The sequence below is a fragment of the Pygocentrus nattereri genome, chromosome 17 (genome assembly GCF_015220715.1).
Source record: "Pygocentrus nattereri isolate fPygNat1 chromosome 17, fPygNat1.pri, whole genome shotgun sequence".
Lineage (NCBI taxonomy): Eukaryota > Metazoa > Chordata > Actinopteri > Characiformes > Serrasalmidae > Pygocentrus > Pygocentrus nattereri.
The window spans coordinates 5,522,722-5,542,112 of record NC_051227.1 but is presented as its reverse complement, the minus strand read 5'-3'; the positions used below and the strand labels follow the sequence as shown (position 1 = coordinate 5,542,112).

Here is a 19,391-nt window from a genome sequence, read left to right as displayed (position 1 = left end):
TTGTCCATATTTGGCACTAAGGGTGCAGCTGATGCTCTAATGCAACACTGCTGATCCTCAGTGCAGACAGTGGAGAATAGATGTTAGTCACGTAGACCTGATCCTTGACATGATGTCCTTGGTGTCCACAGGTTGAACTTCTGCAATCTACTTCTGCCTTTACTGTTTGTGAAAGATTTGCCTGTGTGTGTGTGTATGTGGTGTATGTGCTTGTCCTAATCTGCAACAATGAGATACTGACGTGTTACATGCACACCATTTCCAAATGAACGCTTCTAGTTCCCTTTTAATAGTTGACCAATTTGGAACATATTTGAAGTAAACAAATTTGACACATAAATAAGAGAAGATCTTATCATCTAACATTAAACATTGTTGTAAAAAACATTTGACATATTTAAGAGAATAAATTGACAAAACAATTGATGAAGGAAATCAAAGATTAAAACATTCCAATTAATGATGACATATTAACAGGTAAAATTGAACAACAATGAATCATAAAGTCATAAATGTTCAATCATGTCAATGGTTTTTATTGCTTGGTTTTGCCTTTTAAGCAGCTTATAAGTTGGGATCAAATAATTTATTTCAAACAGCCTATTCAGATTAAACAAAAAGAAAACATTTAAATATTTAAGAATCATCTAATGATCTATTTAACCTCAAGATACTGATAGAGACAGTAAGAAGCTAAACATATACAAAATCATCATGTAAGGTATGGGCTATTGGAAGATGGCTGTCCCAAACCATAACCCCTAAATTTACATTTTAAAAGTAATACTTCTTTTATTTTTGTATTTTTATTGCTCTCTTTTAAAGAATCAGAAGAATCAGAATCAGAAGAAGTTTTATTGCCATTGTCAATGAACAGGATTCAGACTAGGAATTTGCTTCGGCATGAAGGTGCAACATAAAAACAAGTAGTAATAGGCATGCAAAATTAAGTCCACATAAATAAATACTCTATGCAAATATATAGATAGAATGAATAAAAATAAAAATACAAAAGGCATGTACAACAGTACTATATACAACAGTGCAGGTGGAGTAGTGCAATTCAAGTAAAGTGACCAAGGCAGGGTTATAAAGAGGTAAGTGATGTGATTATATATTGTTCTTGAGTCCAATGGCAGAGGGGAAGAAACTGTTCCTGTGGCGGGAGGTTCTGGTCCGAATGGACCGAAGCCTCCTGCCCGAGGGGAGTGGATCAAATAGTCCGTGTGCGGGGTGAGAAGGGTCTGCTATAATACGGTCTGCTCTCCCCACGGTCCTGGAGATGTACAGGTCTTGGAGAGATGGGAGGCTGCAGCCTATCACCTTCTCAGCGGAGCGCACAATGCGCTGCAGCCTTTGTCTGTCCCTGGCAGTGGCCCCAGTATACCGCACTGTGATGGAGGAGCTGAGGATGGACTCGATGATGGCCGTGTAGAACGGTACCATCAGCTGGGCGGGCAGTTTGGCTTTCCTCAGCTGCCGCAGAAAGTACATCCTCTGCTGAGCCTTCTTGATGAGGGAGCTGATGTTCAGCTCCCACTTGAGGTCCTGGGTGATGGTGGTGCCAAGGAACCAGTAACAGTCCACAGTGGTGATGGGGGTGTCGGTAAGGATAAGGGGGGGCAGGGGGCTTGTGGCTTTCCTGAAGTCCACAGTCATCTCCACTGTCTTCTGGGCATTGAGCACCAAGTTGCTGTTGCTGCACCAGGTCACCAGCCGGTCCACCTCCTTCCTGTAGGCAGACTCATCACCGTTTGAGATGAGTCCAATGAGGGTGGTGTCGTCCGCAAACACAATCAGTTTGACAGAGTCATGGATGGAGGTGCAGCAGTTGGTGTACAGGGAGAAGAGCAGTGGGGAAAGTACACAGCCCTGAGGAGATCCTGTGCTTAAAGTCCGCGTGTCCGAGACAATCTTCCCCAGCCGTACTCGCTGACTGCGGTCCGTGAGGAAGTCTGTGATCCACCTGCAGGTGGAGTCGGGCACATGGAGCAGAGAGAGCTTGTCCTGGAGCAGAGTGGGAAGGATAGTATTGAATGCAGAGCTGAAGTCCACAAACAGGATCCTAGCGTAGGTTCTTGGGGAGTCCAGATGCTGCAGGATGAAGTGGAGGGCCAGGTTTATGGCATCATCTACAGACCTGTTGGCTCTGTAGGCAAACTGCAGGGGGTCCAGAAGGGGGTTGGTGATGGACTTGAGGTGGCATAAAACCAGACGTTCAAAGGTCTTCATGACTACGGACGTCAGGGCCACGGGCCTGTAGTCATTAAGTCCTGTGGCGCGTGGTTTCTTGGGGACAGGGACGATGATGGAGGACTTGAAACAGGCTGGGACATGGCATGACTCCAGGGAAGAGTTGAAGATTCCCGTGAAGACTGGGGCCAGCTCATCAGCACAGTGTCTCAAGGCGACAGAGGACACGGAGTCAGGGCCCGAAGCCTTGTGTGGATTTAGCCTCTTAAACAGCCTGTTCACATCCTCCTCCTGGACTGAGAGGGCAGAGGGGGCAGATGGACAATCCAAAGTGGTTGAGTGTATTATGGTGTGGGGGGTGGAGGATGGGGGGTGTGAGTCCATGACTTCAAAACGTGAATAGAAGTCGTTAAGGTCGTTAGCCAGTTTGAAATCTTCTGAACAATGAGGTGCTCTGGGCCTATAGTTAGTGATCTCTTTCAGCCCCCTCCATACAGTGGCAGAGTCGTTAGCTTCAGACGAGCATTGTACTTGGATTTAGCCTTTAACACCTTCCTGCTAAATTAATACTTTGCACCTCTGTAGCTGACTCTGTCTCCCTCTCTGAAAGCAACCTCTTTCTGCTGGCGAAGCTGTCTGAGTTTTGGTGTGAACCAGGGTTTATCATTATTAAAAGTGATTCTGGAGCGTGATGGGATGATGCTGTCTATGTATTCATCTAAACTGTCTGTAGAAGCCTTGAACATGTCCCAGTCTGTGGTGTCCAAACACGTGCGTAGCTCCTCCACAGCTTCACTGGTCCACTTTTTATATGACCTCACAACAGGTTTAGAGAGCTTTAGTCTCTGTCTGTACGCGGGGATCAGGTGAACCATGACATGATCTGAGAGTCCTAAAGCCGCACGGGGCACAGCACGGTAAGCACCACTCACTGTAGTGTAACAGTGATCCAACGTGTTCCCCTCTCTGGTCGGGCATGTGACAAACTGTTTGTATTTCGGTAGTTCATGATTAAGTTTCGCTTTGTTAAAATCTCTGAGGATTATAACAAGGGAGTCCAGTAAAGACCGCTCCACATTCATAATCTGGTCCGCCAGAGCACGCTCAGCTTCGTGCACATCGGCGCTCGGTGGGATGTAAATAGCGGCCAGAATAAATGAGGAAAACTCATGTGGGGCATAGAACGGCTTACAGTTAATGAAAATGTATTCCAGAGAAGGAGAGCAGTGTTGGGAAATCACTGTCACATCGCAGCACCAGGTGTTGTTGATATAGAAACAGACTCCTCCACCTTTCGTTTTACCTCCGGCAAGTTCTCGTTGTCTGTCCGCGCGGAGGAGCTGGAATCCCTCAAGATGGAGCGCACAGTCCGGGGTCTGTGTGTTCAACCACGTCTCGGTGAAGCACAACACACTAGAGGAGGAAAAGTCGCTGTTTCTTCTCATCATCAGCGCTATCTCGTCCATTTTATTGGCGAGTGAGCGGACGTTGGAGAGGAAAATCCCAGGTAGGGGCGTGCGCATCCCCCGTGTGCGAAGGCGCTCGAGTACACCAGATCGCTTCCCTCTTCTGCGGCGTCTCACTTTTTTGTTTATAAAGTGCACTAATAATGCAGCAGGCACTAGAAAAACTGGTGAAATGTCTGTAGGGGTTGTTGTTCTGATGTTTAGTAGCTCCTCATGGCTGTAGGAGCACGAAGACACACGAATAACGCACAAAAACAAACAAAACAAAGAGCACCCGAACGCCAGGGCAGCCGTACGTGGCGCCATCTTGGATCTTTTTGATTGCTGTTAAATTGAAGTTCTAAGATTTAGACTGATCAAGAATTCAAATGTATTTCAATATTTATTAAATGAAATTAAATGTATGTAAATGATGACAGTGCTTATGATGTCATAATGACCTTAAAGATACAGTTTTCAAGGTTAAGACCTCCCCCTGCAATATGCATGGTCTGGACAAGGCGTTGTGAGGTGAGGCACTCTCAGTTGGGTGGAACAGACTGATGGAAGTGGCTTTGACAATGACTGATATGCAAGTGATGATGACTACTGATATTATGCTAGTGATACAGCCAGAGCCCAGACCCAAACTATATCCCATCTCAAAGGTCCTTTATACCTCCTCCTCAGGACTGCTCTTAAACAGAGAAGGAAAAGACACCTGCAGCCTATGCAGTCAGGCCTGGACAGAACCCAATGACCGTCAATTCCAGAGGGAATTTGAGAGCATGGATGGTGTTAAGATCCGGTTTGATGAAAGAAAAATAGTCAACTTAGACATGCCTCAAGCTACAACTGTAAGGGGTGTAGGGCAAACCCTTGGCCTAATGAGCTACTGCAGAACTTATGAAATTGTATTAGCCAAGCTTGTTCGAGCAATGAATGACATTTATAGGGGAGAGTCCAGGTTCTGGTATTCTAGAATGGACCCCCGAGGCAGACAAGAGTTTCAAACTGCTGAAATCTTTGTGATCTGAAGCCCCTTCCTGATGAAAGGCCAACAATGATGTCTTCAATGATGTCTCGATAGTACTTCACCAATAAATGTATGTAGAGTTGTGCAAAATGTCTTCATCCACACCAGCCCCTCACTCCTCAGGCTGCTCACTTAAGCAAGTTTAAAGATTGTGTCAGCTACAATGAGAGCTGCGTAAGAAATGACGTGGTTGGCTCCACAAAACAAAACTGTCAGAGATCTTTGAACAAACCCTGTACATGGTGGACAAGGTTCTTCCTCTGTCAAGAAAGAATTGAGCAATTGGAAAAGTGTAGGCTCCTGCTGAACATTTTGATGATGCCCATGACTGTTTTGGTGATACCTGAAGTTAATATTTTAATGGCAAGTGCTACACAGATCGGGCTGTGGTCACCACAGTGATGGAGTATGGACAGAAAACAAGAACAGCCACATCTAGTACCCTGTGGTAAGATTTCTTATGGTGAAGAGCAAGTGGCTGAACCTATAGCTGTCACACAGGCACTCTCACTGGCTTCAGAACATCTACACTGACAGTGCCTATGTTTACAACTTGATTCATTAGCACCGTTTCAGGAAATAAGGGGATATCAAACAGTTTCAGGTACACCAATAAAGCATGAGAACCTTATTCAGGAGCTACAGTGCACCTATCACTCTACTTGAAAAGTCGACTTTGTAAAGGTGATTGCCCATTAAAACAGTACTTCATATAAAATAAGGGGAAACTCCCATGCTTGATGTGGCTGCTAAAAATAATGATCTGTCAAGTGATGAGGATAAAAGACAGGATCTGAACCTGCTGAAGGATTGATTTAAAAAACGTATGAATACACTAATGGTGAGGAAAAGGAAGCCTGGTGGAATCACAGATTTAAACTTAAAGAAATTAATGCATAGTTCACAAGTAGTTGTACCTTCTCAGTGTTGGAAACCAGTCGTAGCACTTCTACAGGATCTTGACCATGGGGGTGCTGCTAACATTTTAGGAAACTTTAGGAAAAAACTACAAATGTTACTGGTGGCCAAAGATGGCTGAAAAGGTCAAATCATATTGTCAACATTGGAGAAAATGAATACAAACAGAACAACTCCATATGCAATTCTATTGGGCTCCATGCCTAACTAACAAGGGCCTTGGACCCAATTATTAGACAAATCAGTGTTAGATCAAAACAACAAAGAACTTTTTTCGGATAGATAACTCTGGTAGTGCTGTGTTGATACAGCAGGATTTTGTACAATGATTTGAGAGTTAATTAACCAAGATATTGGAGAAAATAAACGTAATGAAACATCTAAATACTGAGCTAGTGTGCACCTCTAAATATTCTATATTATTAGCAGGTCTTAATATCGTCCTTGTTGATATTTTCAATCCTGTGTTCTACAAAAGCTGTTCTGGTGCCATTAAATTTTATTTTAATTTAATCTTCCCACTCTGATCACCATTAATTGGACTGACTGGGGTTAATTTAATTAATTAATGTTAATTTTCATTGTTATGCAGACGACACGCAGCTCTTCATATCAGCCAAACCTGATGACAAACAGAGAATAAAGAAAATGGAGGATTGCGTAAAAGATGTGAAATCATGGATGTCACACAACTTTCTTCTATTAAATAGTGATAAAACAGAAGTTCTTCTATTAGGCCCTAAAGCTGCTAGAAATAAATTATCACACCTAATGTTGAATCTGGCCGACTTCTCAGTCACACCTGGTTCAACAGCTAAAAATCTTGGCGTTATCATAGATTCAGATCTAGCATTTGATAAACACATATCTAATGTTACTAAAACAGCTTTTCTACATCTCCGTAACATCGCCAAGCTAAGAAATGCTTTATCCTTACATGACGCAGAAAAAATTAGTACATGCCTTCATTACGTCAAGGCTAGACTACTGTAATGCGCTACTGTCAGGATGTTCTAGCAGTAACTTAAATAAACTTCAGCTAGTTCAAAATGCTGCAGCCAGGGTCCTTACTAAAACTAGAAAATTTGACCATATTAGTCCAGTCCTATCAGCTCTTCACTGGCTTCCAGTCAAATTCCGCATAGACTATAAAATTCTCCTGTTAACGTATAAAGCCCTACATGGGCTCGCTCCTGAGTATCTGAGAGACCTTATCTCCTATTATGAACCACCACGATTACTTAGATCACAGGGTGCTGGCTTCCTAGTAGTTCCCAAAATTCAGAGAAGCTCTGCAGGAGGAAGAGCTTTCTCTTATAAAGCGCCCCAACTCTGGAATAATCTCCCCGATAATGTTCGGGACTCAGACACAGTCTCAATCTTTAAGTCTAGACTAAAAACTTACTTGTTTAGTTTAGCTTTTGGTAGTTAATGTTAATTCCCTTTAGATAAGGCTGCAGATCCAGGGGTTCATGGACATAGTGAATTGTGGGTAAACTGAGATGCTGGTGCTGCTGTCACTCACTACATGCAGTCACTCAGGTTTGTGGACGGTGGAGTGGGTGAATGCCAGTGTCTCAGGGAGCCTCCGTGTCTATGTTACCTTCTGGCTCTCTCCCTTTAGTTAGGCTGTCATATTCAGACCTGCCGGAGTCATTAGTCACACTCTGATAATTTTTTACATTTTCTGTTCTTCATAAATACAGTCTAAACTAATTCCTAAATCTTTCCTTCCTCCGAGTTACTGACTGTCCACCGGTCCGGCCCAATACTGATGGATGTCCCACCCTCAAGTCCCCCTGTCCCCCTGATTGACCAGACTGATGGAAGTTTCTGGAACGCAGCTTCTCCACTACAGATCACATCCAAATCTATATGAACTCTAATTGTTTCCACTGTTGATTATACACACCTGAATATATTAGAACTGCGTGGATGTAAAATTGACTTTTCAATGTTTAACTTATAAGTTGTCTGACCAGTGGTAGGATGGTCCCCCCTTTAGATGTGAGTCTTGGTCCTCCCGAGGTTTCTTCCTCCTCCAGCTCTGAGGGAGTTTTTCCTTGCCTCAGCGCTCACGGGGGTTCTGTATATTCTGTATATTATGTTCAGTGTTTTGTCTGATTCTCTGTGCTGTGATTCCCATTTTTGTAAAGCTGCTTTGTGACAACATCAGTTGTAAAAAGCGCTATATAAATAAATTTGATTTGATTTGATTTGATTTGATTAATTTTAGGTTGTTTAATCAACAAACACCGGACAAATTTTCACTGCTGTGTTTCAAGAAAAAAATTAAAGTTATTTATAAGCAGTTTACATTAGCACAAAGCTAATGATGCATTCACTAAGTTTAAAATCATTTTTAGCAGCTGTATCAGCTACAAACATGAAAAAGTAAATCTGAACCAGCATGTCTCCCTGTTATGGTATGTGGTAACACTTGCTTGTTTTACTGATCCTGTTTCCCGACCATAGATGGGGATGAGGGGAATTTTTATTATTATAACTTTTTTATTGCCTCCCTTGTGCGCCTACATGTAGGTGATGCCCACTCACTCACATGAACCTACATCTCTACAGGTTCCTCTATGATCAGATGGTTTATTTAAAGATAATATTTTAACCTTCATTTTAGATCACCCTTTATTTTCATGGTCATTTTTTAAAAAATTACTTACATTATTAGTCACCTGCTAAAACATGTCTAAATGATTTTTGTTGTTCAGTTTTACCTTTTAATAAGACAGTATTTATTTGAATGGATTTTCTTCTGTTATTTATATTTCTCTTGTCATGAATAAGCATAAACAGAGTTTGTTATTCTTAGTTCTTTCTATTCTTTAGCTTTCCACTGGAAATTGGGTGCATTTAACAGGCAATTGACATCTGGTTCTTGCAGAATGGAATAAGTACACATGTGCTACACACACATTAACACAACTTTCACACAGAACATGCAGAAGTAGTTTGCAAAAGATCAACCAACAGGTTAAGGTTTTGGGGCTAGAGGTTTGAGGTTGGAAGGGTTGGAGTTTTGGGGTTTAGGGTTTGGGGATTGAAAGTTTGGGAGGTTGGGGGTTTGAGGTTGGGTGGGTTGGGGTTTTGGGGTTTAGGGTTTGGGGATTGAAAGTTTGGGAGTTTGGGGGTTTGAGGTTGGGTGGGTTGGGGTTTTGGGGTTTAGGGTTTGGGAATCGAAAGTTTGGGAGTTTGGGGGTTTGAGGTTGGGTGGGTTGGGGTTGGGAGGTTTGAAGTTGGATGGGTTAGAGTTTTGGGGGTTTAGGGTTTGGAGGTCAGGGGTTTGGACATGGGTGGGTTGGGATTTGAGGGTTTGAGGTTAAAAGGGTTGGGAGGTTCCTCCCTTCTGCCTCTTATTGGTCATTTTATCTTCTGCACCAACTAAATGCTGAACCCACATACCAGGTTATAAACCTTGCTGGACTAAACACGGGGAAAAAACTACAGTAAAGGAATAAACTCGGTACAGAGACAGTGTTGACTTTAACATTCACAGATCTACATGAGAGCATCAACACACAGACACATACACACAGAAGAACCAGACAGAATCCCAGATCAATGCAGTTTGCTGAGTTTATTTATTGGTAATGATCAGTGACCAGAGACCAATGAGAGCAGGAAGAAGAGCAGAAGAGTGATTCTCACTCAGTGAGTGAGCGACAGAGTTTAAGCACAGCAGGATTTCACACACAGTGATCAATCAGATTGTGAACTTAAGTTCAGGCAGTCTGGATCTGTTGTGGCTCCATTGAAGCAAAGCCGACACGTGTAGTGAGGATTCATCACATTTTGGTTACAGCGGTAGAGAAATCTGTTATTATTGTTTCCCTCTATTTGCCTAAGCCTTACCCCCAGTTGAGGGTTCCCTTGATCTCTTTGAAATATCCTGTTGTAGACGAAAGCTTTTGGGCCTGGGCGGCGTCTAATCATGTTGAGGGCAGTGAGGATGTTACGGGGTCTGTTCCTCTTTAAGCAGGTTCCTGTACAGGGGGAGTTGTAGGTGTAGAAGATCACACAGCCCTGTGGGTCTCTGTTCAGGAGAGCCTGCATGAGTGGAACATTGGGACGTACCCCTAATGGATTAGAATTAATCAGCAGAAGGTACTCAGAGTGGAAGAAGGGGTGCTGAGTTGTATTTTGGTCAATGTTGTTGGGATCTTCTATTCTGGTTGCAGCAATCATCCGTTGCCCATTATAGATTGAGTTATTTCTCAAGTTATTTCTCACATTGTTTGGCTGATCATTGTTAAGAGCATTCCTCAATTCCTCATAACTGAAGCGTCCAGTACAGAGATGACGTGGGATGTTGATGGCCACTGCATACTGTCCACCTGGACTGTAACTAAACACACAAACAACTGGTCAAACACTTTATGACATTATTGGTAAGTATTCACTGATACTGATTAATCACAGCTCCTTAGTTCATTTTACAGGGTGTTTATTTTATATAAATTCTGATTTAATCAAACCCTCAACTTCACCACAAACTCCTTTAATGCTACTTCAGTTTGACTCAGTGTGGACGGTCAGCAGCTGATGGTGAGCTTACTTACCGGGTCTGAATGTGACGGATGATGCGAGCCAGATTGTTCTGATCCACCAGCTGAGCTTCAGTTCCTCTCAGACAGAGAGAGAGGAGACAGAGCAGGACCACTCTTAGAGTTCCACTGAGAACCTGCACACACACACACACACACACAGACACACACACACACACACACACACACACACACACACACACACACACACACACACACATTCGCTAAAGAACTCGACTCATTATAGTATATATTATTACAACCCCAATTCCAATGAAGTTGGGACGTTGTGTAAAACATAAATAAAAACAGAATACGATGAATTGCAATTCCTTTTCAACCTATATTCAATTGAGTACACTACAAAGACAAGATATTTAATGTTAAAATGGATAAACTTTATTGTTTTTTGCAAATATTCACTCATTTTGAATTTGATGCCTGCAACACGTTCCAAAGAAGTTGGGACAGGGGCATGTTTACTACTGTGTTACATCACCTTTCCTTTTAACAACACTCAATAAGTGTTTGGGAACTGAGGACACTGTTGGTGAAGCTTTGTAGGTGGAATTCTTTCCCATTCTTGCTTGATGTACAACTTCAGCTGCTCAACAGTCCGGGGTCTCCGTGGTCGTATTTTGCGCTTCATAACGCGCCAAACATTTTCAATGGGAGACGGGTCTGGACTGCAGGCAGGCCAGTCTAGTACCCGCACTCTTTTACTACGAAGCCACGCTGTTGTAACACGTGCAGAATGTGGCTTGGCGTTGTCTTGCTGAAATAAGCAGGGATGTGCGGTGAGCAGCCCAATCTGCAGTGCCCGGGAAGCAGGCGGGTTAGGTGTCTTGCTCAAGGACACCTCAGTCATGTGCTGTCAGCTCTGGGGATCAAACCAGCAACCTTCCGATTACAGGGCCAGTTCCCTAACCATGACTGCCCCCATTGGTCCACCGTTTCGGGAGGTACTGCAATACCAGGTCAATGCGTGGAGCGGATGGTCAAGCCCCTCTTCCGTCTCCCTGTTCTAAAAATCTACTTAATATGTAGTCCTCATATAGAGGACGTATCAGATATTAAACTGATAAAAACAGATACTACACTTGATCTTAGTCAATAGTATACATTATTAGTATTATCAGTATTACTAGTGGGGAGGCTGTACCTGCTCCTCATTCGCTAATGAACTGAGCTCATTATAGTGTATATTATTAGTATTATTAGTATTAATAGTGGGGAGGCTGTAGGTGAACCTCATTCACTAATTAGACATTAATAATGTCCTAGTAAATAGAAACGTACCCTTTATAAGCAAACTTGGAAACAGTGGAAATATAGTGATAACATGTTAATAATGTGTTCTATAAATTGTTAATTAATTGTTTTTCAGTTGTGAGTTACATGGTAATTAATTGTAATATTTCAGTTGCAAGTATACTCATATGTAATGAATTATGAGCGTTTGTATGTTAATTGACTAATGTCAATTAACTGACTAATATTAAAAAACGATCATAAACATTTGCTCACATGATTTTTACCAACTTATAATAAAGAGCTGCAACAAAATATTATTACAGTAAATTATTTTCTAATTTACTGTAAAATTACAGTGTTCAAGTGTCTGCAGTTTATTAATATGACTGTTTATTACCATGTTTGGTCCTAGATAATTCAGATCATTATTATTTGTTCATATTCTGTAATAAAGTTTGTCTGTACCTGAAAGATTAGAGTATATCAGTATTCAACCCCTCAACGCTCAAAGCAATAGTTCATTAATAGTTTGGAATCAGACCATAAAAAAGCATTACTCTGTTAGCTTACAATAATATTAATGAAACAAACAAGATTTATGTTGTCGTAATGAAGTAAATAATTCAAGATTTCAAGCTATAAATTAAGAAACTTTTAATAACAAAACAGAGTGAATTAACATCTGAATGTCTGACCTTCTAGTGCCTGTGTAGTTACAATTACTCACAGAAGTTTATTCACTTTACGCAAACAATTAGATCTCATTTCAAAATCTGCTTAGGAAGTTCGCTCAGTGAACCTAGCCTAGCTGAGCGTGAGTGCGTTCCTGTTCACCAATGCGCCTCTCACTGTTTCCTCCTCCACTTGTGCTGCGAGTGCTCATTGATGTAAAGCACTCTGAGTGGGTAGGTGAGGTCAGCAAGGGCAGGTTAACAACAGGACTGAACCAGAAGACTGGTTGACTCGTTAGCTGAGCTTCTTAACATCTCCTGCTTCAGATGGCACTGCTCTACTGAGGGCACCTGATTCTCACAGTTTTCTGCCCAGTTTCTCAGACACCTGAACTTGAAGATCTTTAACACAACTTTCACACAGAACATGCAGAAGTAGTTTGCAAAAGATCAAGAGGTTTGAGGTTGGGTGGGTTGGGGTTTTGGGGTTTGAAGGTGAAGCTGATAAATAGGAGGCTGTATCTCACCATGGCTGTCCGTGCAGGAGGAGTCTGAGGAGCTTCTGTAGATGAAGAAGAGCTGAACTTTCTCAGAAGAAAGTCCTGAAATTGAAAAATTGATGAACATTTATACTTATTATGGCTCCGCCTACTTTAAAAACTTCATTATTCACTGTTCACTGTTCACATGTATAGCCAGTTTCTCGCTACCAAACAGCACGTCGGAGCAAAACCTCTCTAAACATGGCGGAAGGAAAAACATTATTAAGTTGTAATGAAATATCAATATTTTTACTAAGAAATTTCTGACTCATTTCTGTTGACATTTTAAAACAATGTTAATTTTATGGTGTTCAGTGTGAAACAAAGGCTGCAGTGCTATCATTACCCAAAAGAATCAGCAGCAGTTACTACTCAACCCCAATCCCAGTAGTAATGAGTGGCAAAATTCAATGTCTTCAAATGGTCAAATATTCTTCATGGGCTGTGGAAACCACAAAAAGTCTATGTGCACTTCAAAATGTCTTCACTCACACTTGCCACACACTCCTCAGGCTGCTCACTGAAGCAAGCTTGAGAACTGGATAAGAATTGGCGATGTTTGATCAGAGATCTTTGAAAGATCCTGTCAAGAAAGAACTGAGCTGGAACTGGAAAAGTATGTGCTTCTGTTGAACCTTTCAAAAATGCCCATGACTATATCAGGTAAGCTTTCAAATGGTGGGGCACAAGTGGCTGAACCTATAGCTGTCATGGAAGCACTCCAACTGGTTTCAGGCCAGAATGTGGACATCTAACAGTGCCTGTGTCTACAACTTGTTTTATTATTATCTATTTTTTTTGGGAAAGAATGGTGTATCATGCAGCTGCATGCACACCATTAAAGAATAAGAACCTTATCCAGAAGTTACAGACCAACCTCCACAATCTTTGGGAAACACTTCAAGGCATGGCAGCATTTATTAGCAAAGTTTCCATGGGTGGAATTAGCAAAGGTGCCATGAGATCAATAAAGCAGACACAAGTAGGCTGTTTCTCCTTGAAAAGTTGACATTAAGAGGTGGACACTGTAAAGGTGGCTACTCTGAACCAGTACATTGTTGGGTACATGCATTATCTCATTATTATTTGGTCCTTTTTCCTCACTGTAGATGGGGGTCTAAAAACTCTCAGAGTTGGGGCTAGCTGCTCCAAGGTAGTACCCAGCCAATTTAGTGCAGGATTCAAACCTCATCCTAGAGGCCTACTGCCTTTTCTCTGCTCCCAACAGAACTGATCCAGCTACTCAGCTCAGTAACAGCACATTACTGAGTTAAATTGTGTGTGTTGCAGCTGGAAAAGCACAAAATGGGAGCTGCTTCAAAGCACGGTTTCAAATTAAACTTACCATGACATAAGGAGAACGGAAGAGCCATAAGGTGGATAAAGCAGATGAAAAAAAGGTAGTTTTCCCCTGAAAAGTGGGCATTGAAAAGTGTACATTGTAAAGATGACTGCCCACTGCAAGAGCAGTTTATCTGAAACAAGGGGCAACCCCAATGTTGATATGGCTGCTAAAAATGCTGCTATGTCAAGTGATGAGGATCAATAGTCAAGATCTGAAGCTTATGTGTTTAGAAACAGACTAGGCATTAGATATGAATTCATTACTGTAAGGGGAAAAGACGGCCTAGAAAAAACCATAGCAGAAATGCATGGTTCACAAGTAGTACCTTCCCAGGGTCAGAAGTCTATCAGTAGCACTGATACATTATCTTGACAATGGAGGCACTGCCACTAGGAAACATCTCCAAAACCTACTGGTGGCCAAGAAAGACTGAAAAGGTCAGAGCACATTGTCAAACCTGTATCACTTGTCTCCAAACAAATTCCAATTCCAGTGGACACCAAAGGCACCATTTGCAGTGCATTTGACAGGTAAGTGAAATTTGGTTCTTGTGGAATGAATCAAGCGCATGTGCTACACACATTCTCACACACCCTTCACAGACACACAGAAAATGCAGAAGTAGATTGCAGATGTTCAACTTGAGGACAGCAAGGACATCAGGTCATGGATCAGATCTACGTGCCTACTGGCTGTTCTCCACAGTCTTTACTGAAGTTCCACAGTGTTGCATTAGAGCTTCATCTGTACCCTTAGTACCAAAGGGTGAGAGGGAATTTATCATGTGATAAGTGCTTGAGGTCAGCAGTAGGGTCTTTCTGAACCAAACACCAGGGGCAATGCAAAACAGTACATCATGGTAATATGCATAATATGCGGGTCTGTTCACGACCACTACATCATGCAATTTGTGTTGTTAATATTTGTGATGTTAAGTGATTTCCATAATTTTTCTGACGCAAGTACATGGAAATAACCAGCACTCGTGTTTACCAGTGCCAGACACTGCTTCAGATAAGAAAATAGTCAGAACCAACCTTGAAGATGATCTGCTGCAGAAGTTACATTGGCTCAATTTGCTAAGAGAATCAGACTGGAGGCTGGGGAGAGGCTGGCAAAGATGGTGCGTGAGGAAGCAGAAGTGTGGGAAGCAGGCCAGGGTCCATGTTAGGATAAAAGTTAACCCTAGCCAGCCGGCTATACCGTCCATCCTGCTGTCCAGCGTCTGCTCCATGGACAATATATAGACTACATCAGACTCCAGCGGACTACCCAGCATAGGTTTAGAGGCTGCTGCCTTTTAGTTTACACTGAACAGTGCCCTAGTGACAGCATTCCTGATACTGCAATTTAGTTGATTGGATGAGTTAGCCTTGTTTCAGGTGACAGAAGCGCAGTTCTCAACTGCAGTTTTAAAATTATGTAAAATATTAAAAAACGAAAAAGATGAACTGTCAGTTTTTTACAGTGTGTGAAATGCTAATAACAACAGACAACAGTGATTGCTAAATTCTTTTTGATCTGCATTCAAGTGAAAACACAAATACAATATTTCTGTTCTCAGCTTATAAACTTTATTGTTTTGTAAATACAATCACATGTCCAGAACAGTTGGGACGCTGTGCAAGATGTAAATAAAGACAAAATGCAATCCTTAAACCCTATATTTACTTGAAAATTCTTCAAAGACAAGAAATGAAATGTTGAAATTGAGACTTTTTTTTTTTAAATATTTGCCCATTTTGCATTTGAAGCCAAAATCATATTGCAAAAAAGTTGGGACAGGGTCAACAAAAGGCTGGTAAAGTTTTGTAAAAAAACACCTGGTGGTTCGTTAACAACAGGTCAGTAACATGGTTGGGTATAAAAGAACATCTCAGAGAGATGGAGTCTTTGAGAAGTAAAGATGATGAGGGTTCACCACTCTGTGAAAGACTGCACCATCAAATAGAGCAACAATTCAAGAAAAATGTTTCTCAACATAAACTAGCAAAGAACTGCTTTTCATTGTCTACGGTACATAATATCATTAGAAGATTCAGAGAATCTGGAGAAATGGGATGAGGCCAAAAACCAGTATTTGCTGGCTGTGATCTTTGGCCCCTTGGATGTCACTGCATTAAAAATGGATTTTGTAGTGGAAATCACTGAATCATCAGAAGCACTTCTGAAAACCACTGTCTGTGAAAACAGCTCATCACTGCATCCACAAACAAAAAATCTAAAACACAAAGAAGAAACCAAATATAAACAGGATCCAGAAATGCTGCCACCTTCTCTGGGCCTGAGCTCATTAAAAATGACCTGAGAGGAGGTGGAAAATTGTCCTGTGATCAGACGATTCAACGATTGAAATTATTTTTGGAAATCATGGACACTGTGTCCTCGGGCTAAAGACCACTCAGCTTGTTCTCAGTGCACAGTTTAAAAGCCAGTATTCATGATGGTTTAGGGGGACATTCGTGCACATGACATGGATGGTGTGCACAACTGTGAAGGCACCATTAATGCTGAATAATTCACATATGTTTTGGCAACATGTTCAAAAAGCATGTTCAAAAAACATACAGCAATGTCTCCTCAGTTCCTAAACACTTAGTGTTGTTAAAAGAAGTGGTGATGAAACACTTTTTGGAACGTGTTGCTGGCATCAAATTCAAAATGGGCCTATATACTTTGTAGTGAAAATGTCTTTGTAATATTTTCCTTTTAAAATATGGTTTACAGGACTTGCAAATCATTGCATTGCATTGCATTTTATTTTCATTCTGCACAGCATCCAAATATTTTTGGAAATGGGGTTGTATACGCTTATTCCAAATATGAAACCTGCAACATGTTTCAAAAACATTGGGACTGCAGCTTGTTTACAACTGTGTTACATCAGCTTTACTTTTAAAAGCACTCAATGATGGTTTGCAGACTGAAGACAGAAACTGACCTAGTTTTGAAAGTGGAATAATTTGCTACTAGTCTTCAACTGCACAACCACACTGGGCATTTTTTGACGTATGTTGGATTTCATGAAAGTGCCACATGATTGCAAAAGGAGACAGACAGACCACTCAAGTACCCGCACTGTCTGACTACACAGCCATGCTGTTGTCACACACAGAATGTGTTTTGTCATGTTGAGATAAGCAGGACGTCCCTGAGAAAGGCAGCACATGTTGCTCCACAATGTGTTCAGAGTTAATGGTACTTTCACAGATGTGGAAGTTACTCACTAATGCCCCCCCATTACATCTATATTTATCTATATACGTTACATACATTTATATTGTGTGTAAATTTCATGATGAATGAAGTAAAAGAACTAGGCCAACATGAGTTGGAGAAAATTCTGGTTCCATTGACTTACATTTAAAGTAAAGTATGTTTTTTCCTTCCTCTGTAAAGTTACCATGTTGGAGATACAAGGTTTTCTTCTGACAACAGTGAAATGCTGCCTTTTAGATGCCAACTTTCTAAACTGGATCAGTTTGTGTCTTCAGTCCTCACATGATGGTGTTGTTAAAGGAAAGGTGATGTAACACAGCGGTGCTCCTGTTCTAACTGTTTTATTACATTTTGCAGGCATCATATTTAGAATGAGCATATATTTACACAGACCAATGAAGTTCATGAGGTAAAACATCAAATATTGTGTTTGTGTATTATTTAATACAGGTCAAACAGACTGTACTAATCTCTGCTTTCTGTTTTTATTGACACTTCACACACCGTCCCAAATTTTATGGACTTGCATTTGTACTTTAAAGTACTAGGTATTCTACCCGAGGACTCAGATATACTCAGAATACTAGAATAATACAGAAATCACTACTTATATAAATGTCATTTTTCAATGCTGGAAGGCAGAAATAATGCACACATCTTCTAAGCCACTTCTCCTTCTGGGTCGTGGGGGGTTCTGAAGCCTGTCCCAGCTGTCATTGGGTGAAAGACAGGATACACTCTGGACAGGTCGCTAGTCCATCACAGGGCAGACAGACAGACACATTGACATCAAGGGGCAACTTAGTATTTCCAAACAGCCTGACTGCATGTCTTTGGACTGTGGGAGAAAACCCATGCAGAAAGAGGAGGAACATGCAAACTCCACAGGAGAGGATCACAGTTGCCTGGCCAGGGATTCAAACCCAGGCCCTCCTTAATGTGAGGTGACAGCACTACCCACTTCACCACCGTGCCACCCAAATAACATACAGATTAATTCAACAACAAAAGAAGCAATTTGTCAAATGTGCTGTAAAATTCAATACATAACATCAACAAATTGGGGTGATAGGAACCAGGGGTTGCAGAGAACAACAAATATAGGGATTTTTTACTATTCAAAACTACCAGTGAACCTACACGTGTCTTCTGAGTGTTTGTATTGAATGTCAATGATGGAAAACAGTGATAAAATCAGAAAAAAATATGTGTCTGTTTAGGGATTTACAACACCCTGTATGTATCTGTTAACCATTAATTGATTATGAAGTACAGTATATGCACAAAACTATCATGAAACAGTGTCTCAGACATCAGGCAGCATAATCATAACAGTTTTATGAGAGGGAGCTTTTACAGGCTCTTAAGAACATCTGGTTCTTATAAACAACATAGACTAAGAGGAGAGCTCTGGGCCTGTGAGGGTCACTCAGTGGTGTAAAACATGAAACATTACATTCAGGTTCACAGTGACAATCCTGATGCAAATGGACACACATTAACGTTCCAATCAATAGCAATACTAAGCCTGGCTAATGGATATGTATGAACATTAATGATTAATGACTCCTCTGAAGTATTATGCTTAACAATATTATGGCATATTATTGTTTGACGCACACACTGCTGCAATTGTGTTATTGTGCAGCAAAGCATCAGTGAAATTAAAGTGTATTGAAAACTAAAATGTGAAAAAGTATAAAGATAAAAATTAAAAAAAAAAAAAACCCAATAAATATAGGAAAGTTACATTTGCTTAAACATTAGCAATAAGAAATTGGTGCCAAAGGCTTTAATAAGCATATAGCGTTTAACCTGGACCACAGTAGGCACCAATTTCTGAATACTGGATAAGTTTGATAGATTACTTAGCCTTTTTTTTTTAAATGGTATATAAAATGTTTAAATTGACTTTTTTAGGCGGTGGTGGTACAAGAATGCTGCCAACCACAGGATGACACATGGAAGACGCAACAGTCAGACACTTGAAGAATGATATCTAGAAAGTCTGTGTGAATGAATGTAGAGAAATGCATCGATAATTTAGATTATGATCATACAGCACATCTCAGTGTCCTTAGAGTCCTTCAGTTAGAAATGAAAGCATGGTTTAAAAGAAGATTCAAACAGCCACTGGACCTGACAGGCCTGAAAAGGTACCATTGCCCAGTGGCAGATTTTGCCAGGGGAGTCAAAGGGGTTGGAGGGG

At 41.2% G+C, this 19,391-nt stretch overlaps 1 protein-coding gene and 1 non-coding gene across 2 annotated transcripts; both read right to left on the bottom strand.

Annotated features, from left to right (window-relative positions):
- Positions 1-9,169: 9,169 nt before the first annotated feature.
- LOC108411132 lies at positions 9,170-12,661 on the bottom strand. The gene is made up of 3 exons (XM_017682535.2): positions 12,604-12,661; positions 10,167-10,288; positions 9,170-9,952 (listed from the first exon to the last, which is right to left on the bottom strand). The coding sequence occupies exons 1-3, from the start codon at positions 12,604-12,606 to the stop codon at positions 9,307-9,309; spliced, it is 771 nt and encodes a 256-aa protein (XP_017538024.1). The 5' UTR covers positions 12,607-12,661; the 3' UTR covers positions 9,170-9,306.
- Positions 11,092-11,278, bottom strand: LOC119265815. The gene has a single exon (XR_005131751.1). It is a non-coding gene; the product is annotated as a U2 spliceosomal RNA (small nuclear RNA).
- Positions 12,662-19,391: the final 6,730 nt, after the last annotated feature.

Bases quoted from the DNA above. Each gene is read 5' to 3' on its own strand.
- LOC108411132 (XM_017682535.2), bottom strand. The intron at 9,953-10,166 runs GTAAGTAAGCTC...TTGTGTGTTTAG, and splicing joins ATCCGTCACATTCAGACCCG to TTACAGTCCAGGTGGACAGT.